Source organism: Nerophis lumbriciformis, linkage group LG34, assembly GCF_033978685.3.
Source record: "Nerophis lumbriciformis linkage group LG34, RoL_Nlum_v2.1, whole genome shotgun sequence".
NCBI classification, from domain to species: Eukaryota; Metazoa; Chordata; class Actinopteri; order Syngnathiformes; family Syngnathidae; genus Nerophis; species Nerophis lumbriciformis.
The window spans coordinates 8,690,001-8,697,035 of NC_084581.2; the positions used below are offsets into that span (position 1 = coordinate 8,690,001).

General features: G+C 37.3%; 1 protein-coding gene across 4 annotated transcripts in view; it reads left to right on the forward strand.

The window, feature by feature from the left end:
- pak5 (p21 protein (Cdc42/Rac)-activated kinase 5) overlaps nt 1-6,638 on the forward strand; it is a 166,317-nt gene extending 159,679 nt beyond the window's left edge. For 2 of the 4 annotated variants that reach the window (XM_061929171.1, XM_061929172.1), the window contains 3 exons: nt 2,584-2,709; nt 3,977-4,111; nt 5,738-6,638. In XM_061929171.1, coding sequence (XP_061785155.1) covers nt 2,584-2,709; nt 3,977-4,111; nt 5,738-5,893 — 417 coding nt within the window. In that variant the 3' untranslated portion in view covers nt 5,894-6,638. The remainder of the gene's footprint in view (nt 1-2,583; nt 2,710-3,976; nt 4,112-5,737) is intronic. The other 2 variants (XM_061929174.1, XM_061929173.1) reach the window with 1 other exon arrangement.
- Nucleotides 6,639-7,035: the final 397 nt, after the last annotated feature.

Genomic DNA, 7,035 nt, shown 5'->3' on the forward strand with positions numbered 1-7,035 from the left:
TGCTCTCCTTCTTTGTGAGTACCAGCGAGTTTTCTGTGGCTTTCTATGGCTCGTATGGCTCCTGTGCCACTTCCTGTTTTCGCAACTTGTGATTGGATACTCACATTGGACTCCCAAGTGAGTATCCAATCACACCGTAAGGCCATCCAGAAGACCTTACTGACAATTTGTGATCTGATTGGCTATCGCAACTGTCTATCAACTGTATGTCCCCGTTCACTTACAGTGCACAGACGCCTGCATTGTTAATTCTGAAGGCCCCGGGCAGATTTGGTACAGCACGGCAACATAAGCTAGCTGAATTCTGATTGGATACAAACTCAAACCTAAAAACAACAGCGCTGGAAGGAGCATAATTTGACATGAAGAGAATATGAATACTTTTAGATATTTAGGGAAAGTAAATTAAAAATTTATTTTATCAGTAATTATGATCACGATTTCTGGTTATGTTAGGCCAGCAGAGAAGGCCTTGCTGGCCCTGACAGCACACCACTGGTATATATATATATATATATATATATATATATATATATTTATAGTATAATTTGACTAAAAAAATGTTGTAACTATACATCTGCATAACATTGTAAGCTTACACCAGTCGTTCCTGGTCTCCCACCGTGGTGACAGTGAAGCCAAGTGCTACATATGATTAATTATATTTTGGTACGGCTAAAAAAGCATGTTCGTGGGGTCACACACGCCCCCCCTGGCAATGCACCACACTCCCGGCCCCCAAGGGGCCTGCCCCACTACATGAGAAGGACTGGACTAGACTAAGATGAATGTCTTAGTCTTAGAGACGCCCTGGACAAAAAAACAACACTTTCCATCCAACCTGATGGAAAAGGTGCTGCAAAGAGGAATGGGTGAAACTGCCCAAAGATAGTTGTGCCAGGCTTGTGGCATCTTATTAAAAAAGACTTGAGGCTGTAATTGTTGCCCAAGTTGCATCAACAAAGTATTGAGCAAAGGCTGTGTATACCCATGTATGTACATGTATGTTTTTATTTTTAGTACATTTGCAAAATTAAGGAATACTTTTCACATTGTCATAATGGGTTATTGTGTGTAGAGTTTTGAGGAAAAATAGGTTTAATCCATTTTGGAATAAGGCTGTAACATAACAAAATGTTGAAAAAGAGAAGTGCTGTGAATACTTCCCGGATGCAGTGTATGTAACAAGTGTCCTAATTGAACAATATTATATTTAATATCTAATACACCACAGTTGTCAATATAAACAAGTATCAAATAATTATAAAAAGTATCCAGTAACAAACGCGTCCGCATCATTCAACTTACTGCGTCATAAGCGTAACTTCATTAATTACAGTGACCACTCTGTGTTGCCAAAAACAAATGAAGACTCTACATCAGGAGCATAAATCTGTCACAACAGTGAGTGTTTGTTTCACCTATCAAACTGCTCTCTTTGACTCATTTCACTTCATCCAACCTTCTCTAACATTTCACACCACAAAATAATGATACAAGTGTACACTATGATATCGTATTGGATTAATATCGGAATTGGCCAGTACTCAAGGCTCCAATATTGGTATTTTACCATGGTCAATTTTCTGTCTATTTTATACCGTTTTTTTCGCCCTCTTTTTGTGCCTTTGTGTGCATTATCCTTTCCATCATTATCCTTTTCATCGTTTGTAACTGAGCTACGGTGTGGAACAATTTCCTTTGTGGATCAATAAAGTTTGTCTAAGTCTAAGTATCGGAAGTGAAAATGTTGTATTGGGACGCCACTAAAATACACAATTGGATGAAATCTACACATGTCAGAATTGTACATTTTAGCAGTAAAACTTGTTGCACTGCATGACAAGATGATATTATACATTTTGATATAATTGTATATTTTGTTTTTAATTAAATTAACAAATATACATACTTATATAGTTTATTTAATTAGTGTTTTTGATTGTTCTTCTGTTTTTCTACTTCAGTGTCTAGATATAATTTATCATTTAAATTATTCAACATTTTTATTCCAATATAATTACTATTTTTCTATTTTTCATTCAATAAAGTCAAAAGATGAAAATAAGATCCACCGATATGCTAAACTATTTTTGTGTTATAGTGAGGCAAGTGGTTTCAATCTGTTCCTGAAAATTATGTTATTTTGGCCTGTAAGTACTTTTTTGTCATTAGTATTGCTTGAGAAAAGAAAGAAAATGCTCACAAAAGTAAAAAAAAAAAAAATCTGGAATGTGCACCTTTTGTCCAGATTTGCACATTCAAATACCATGCACATTTTCACATGCACACACTGACCTCCTCCAAACTCACCATGTCACCTCCTCTTCACTTCCATCTCACTAATTAAATCATGCCTAAGGCCTCCTAACCAGCTGATGAGATGTGATTAATTGAAGGCTGATTAGCTGCTAATACATCAGATTAGCACCTCCCTCGTTGTGGATCAGCGCTCCTCTGCCAAGGAATCGAACAATGACCTGTTCCTGTGTGTGTGCGTGTGTGCGTGTGTGTGTGTGTGTGTGTGTGTGCGTGTGTGTGTGTGTGCGTGTGTGTGTGTATTTGCATGTGCGTGCTGCACAGATTAAGCTGTCAGACTTTGGCTTTTGCGCCCAAGTATCCAAAGAGGTGCCCAAGAGGAAGTCCCTGGTAGGGACGCCATACTGGATGGCGCCAGAGGTTATCTCCAGATTACCTTACGGCACTGAGGTGACACACACACGCACACACTCACACACACACACACACACACACGACACACACATTATTGTATTTGTTACCTTCTTGAGACCTCCGAAAAATGCCTACCTCTTTAGGACCACCCTTTCTAGATATATAAAGATTTGTATTTACAACATTAATAATATATACATACTATGCAAATATAAAAAAGCTTGTTGTGAAAAAGGAGTTGGAATTTCACAAGAAAAAGGTTATAATTTCACAAGAAAAACTTAGAATTTTGACAGTATTGTAATAAAAGTCATAATTTTACTCAACACGAGTCAAAATTTTACAAGAAAAACTGAACATTTGTGCAATATTACGATAAAAGTTGGAATTTTACTCAATAACAGTCGCAATTTTACAAGAAAAGCTTAAATTGTAAGCAATTTTATGAAAAGAGTCGTAATTTTACTCAACAAAAGGCACCATTTTTTAAGAAAACATTAAAATTTGGGAAATATTATAATAATAATCGGAATTTTACTTGGCAAAATTATGACAAAAGTCATAATTTTACTCAAAAAATGCCATCGTTTTAAAAGAACAAAAAAATTGGCAATATTGTGATGGAAGTCAGAATTTTATATGACAAATGTCACCATTTTGCATTAAAAAATTATAATTTTACATAAAGTAATAATTTTACGAGAAAATATTGCAATATTACAGAAACAGAAAGAATATGAGAAATTGTTCCCAATTCTATAAGAAAAAAGTCGACACATTGTGAGAAAAAGACTGCATTTAGTTAATTTATATTTTTTGGAATTTTTTGTTGGTAATTGGTTTTTAATCTTCATTATTTACTTCAAGTTATTACAGTATGTCTCTATATACATATTTATTTAAAGAAAATTCTAATTAATTTTGGCCAAAGGGGGCGCATTTCCATTTCTTACACACACTTGTTATTTCATATGTTGACCAGAGGAGAGCACTTTTAAAACCGACACACAGTCAATTTGAAACATCCCTCCTTTTTGGGACCACCCTAATTTTGATAGATTTCACCACCAGGGGTGCAACAAATGAGACATTCTCTACTAGATGCAATTGTTTTTTCCGTATTGGGACCATGATTTATGTCCTGACTTGTTCACCCGTCCTCATATGGAAGGTACTTTTCCTTGTTGATGTCTCAAGAAGGGTAGAAATACAAGAACACACGCACACACACACACACACACACACACACACACACACACACACACACACACACACACAAGTTGACAGCACGTTGTGTTTGCAGGTGGACATTTGGTCTTTGGGCATCATGGTGATCGAGATGGTGGATGGCGAGCCCCCCTACTTTAATGAGCCCCCCCTGCAGGCCATGAGGAGGATACGCGACAACCTACCCCCGCGACTAAAAGAGTCGCACAAGGTAACATTTTTTGGTGTCGTTTTGACTGTTAGCGGCCAGGCTAGAAGAACTTTTAATCAAGCGCAAATTATCCATGAAAGTTTAGCATACAAGTTGCTAAAAACATTACATACATACATTAGCAGCTTTTTGAACTAACTCTTACCTATCAGCCTGTTAGCTTGCTGATGTTAGCATTTTAGCTAGCTGCTGATTTTGTGAGCATTTTTAGCGTGTAGCACTTAGCAGCCAGACTGTAGGAGCATCTTCCAAGTGCTACTAATCATTCACGTCATGTAACCTTATCAGCACGCTAGTGGCAACTTTCACCACGAGCTTGGCTGCTAACATTCCAGTGAACCTTTTTTAGTGTAGCGGCTTTATCAGCCAGGCTAGCAGAACTTTTAGCCAAGTGCTAATTGTAGTTATAAAGCCAACTTTTTAGCATGCTAGTGGCTAAAAAAAACATCACAAGTGTGCCTGCAGACTCCTCTAGGAGGCTTTTGGAGCATTTTGAGGTTAGCGTCCAAGCTAGTGGAGCTTTTAGCCAAGTGCTAATCATTCTAATTACACAACTTTTTAGCATGCCAGCGGCTAAAAAAAAAAATCTGTAGTCTGTCAGCTAACTCCTCTATGAGCCTCTGCTAGCTTTTAGAGGTTAGCGTCCAAACTAGTAGAGCTTTTAGCCAAGTGCTAATTGTTTTTTCAAAGTCAACTTTTCAGCGTGCTAGTGACTAAAAGAACATCACATTGTAAGTGATTGGACCCTGCAGGGACATAATAGGTCTCACCGTTTGATGCATGCATTTAGCACATTACATTACACCTGCTAACTCCTCTAGGAGACTTTCCTAGCTTTATGAGGTTTGCAAGTCCAAGCCAACGTGTTGGCAAAAATCCCTAGCTTTTAGCCAAGTGCTAATTATTTGTGCCATGCCAAGGTGTTAGCATGCTAGTGGCTAAATTCAGCACTAGCCCAGCTGCTAACTCCCCAAGGAAGGTTTCTTAGTGTGCTGGACTTAGCAGTCAGACTGTGAAATGCAGTTAATTGTTGACATGTTGGGGTTAGCATTTAGCTAAATGTAACACTGTACATTTGTTTTCTTGCATAATGGTTGTTTATGAAATTTGACATTGTTTTATTAAGTTGTATTCACACAGTATGAGCGGAATAATAAGAAAACTGACATTTTGTAGACTTTGCAAGTGTTTAGACCAGGGGTCCCCAAACTACGGCCCGGATACGGCCCGCCAGCGTCCAAAATCCGGCCCGTGGGAAGTCCCAAGATAAAAATAAATTGCATTTTTTTTTTTTTTTTTTTTTTTTTTTAAATCTGTCCTTTCTAATCCATTTTCTACCGCTTGTTACTCTGTGTCTCCTAGCCGCTCAGGCAAATCATATTGTCTATAAATGCATTTTCCCATAGATAACGTGACATCATCGCGCTCAATATATATATATATATATATATATATATATATATATATATACACACACACACACACACACACACAGACACACACACACAGCCCGGCCCCCGGCCAAATGTTTTTAACCCAATGCGGCCCCTGGGTCAAAAATTTGGGGACCCCTGGTTTAGACATTAGAGTATGAAGGCCAAATAAAAAACAGCAGGATTGGTACAGGTGTCGTCGGTGCTGCGCTCCTTCCTGGACCTCATGCTGGTCCGGGAGCCTTCCCAGCGAGCCACGGCCCAGGAGCTCCTTCAGCATCCCTTCCTCAAACTTTCGGGACCGCCTTCTTGCATCGTCCCCCTCATGAGACACTACCGCCATCGCTGACCTTTGACACGTGTGCACAGCTGCCCTGCCCGAACAGGACCGACCCCACCCGCCTCGCGTGACACTTTGTAACCGTGACGTAGATTAGCTGAAGGATTATTAACCACACAAAAAACACATCAACTCTGAAGAGGACTCAAGGTTGTTATGCACTTTGACAAACCTGAACAGGCCCCGCCCCCTTTTTTAAGACTGCACCTGAGATGCTCCAAGGTGGGCGGGGCTTACAGAGAGTAGGCGTGGCTGCAGACCAGAGCAGCCGAGCGCTCAGAGATCATCCTCTCTCCTTGCAGTGAAAAAGTATTTTAGAGCAAAGTGTAAAATTTCCTGTACAGTTTTGATAATTTGCAGTATTTTATGGTGTTGTTGTGATATGAGAAGTATTGCATAGAGATCTTTCCTACCGTTTATAATCCACTTTTTGCTGAACAAATACAATTATACCAGATATCCCAAATAAACCCACTTGAACCCAACTGTTACTGAAAAAAAAAGTACATATATTTATTATTATTATCTTTGTAGACAGAACTTCCATTAAACGTTGGGCAAAAAAGGGTCATGTAATTTGTATTTTTGACCTTTTAAAGTATTTATTTAATTATTGGAATTGTTTTTTTTTTGTGTCGTGTGGCCTTTTTTTTTAGGTCATTGTTTGTTAAATTTTATAAAAAGCGTGATGGTAAACAGGGATATGATCAAATGCACTAAAAAATATTTAAAATGGGCTTAATATTGTTGTTTTTTGTCCAGTTAGACATGCACAAATAAATAAAGTTAGTGTATACAAAAAAATAAAATAAACATAATTATAAATATTTAAAAATATTGTGTGAAAATTGTTTATTTAACTTATACAGTCATATATAAATATAAATGTTAATTATAAACATATGATGGAAATAAATTGTATATTATGTGCAGTATCACATTTTTGGAGGGATTATTAAAATTAATTACTGCATATTTTGTTGATATATTTAATATTAAATTAGAAATGTTTAAAAAACATTAAGATAAAAAAGTTATGAATGCATATTATATAATTATTTGTAAATATACATTTTATTTATAAACATGATAGAAATAAATTATTCCCGGGTCGGGATCTTTCTGTGTGGAGTTTGCATGTTCTCCCTGTG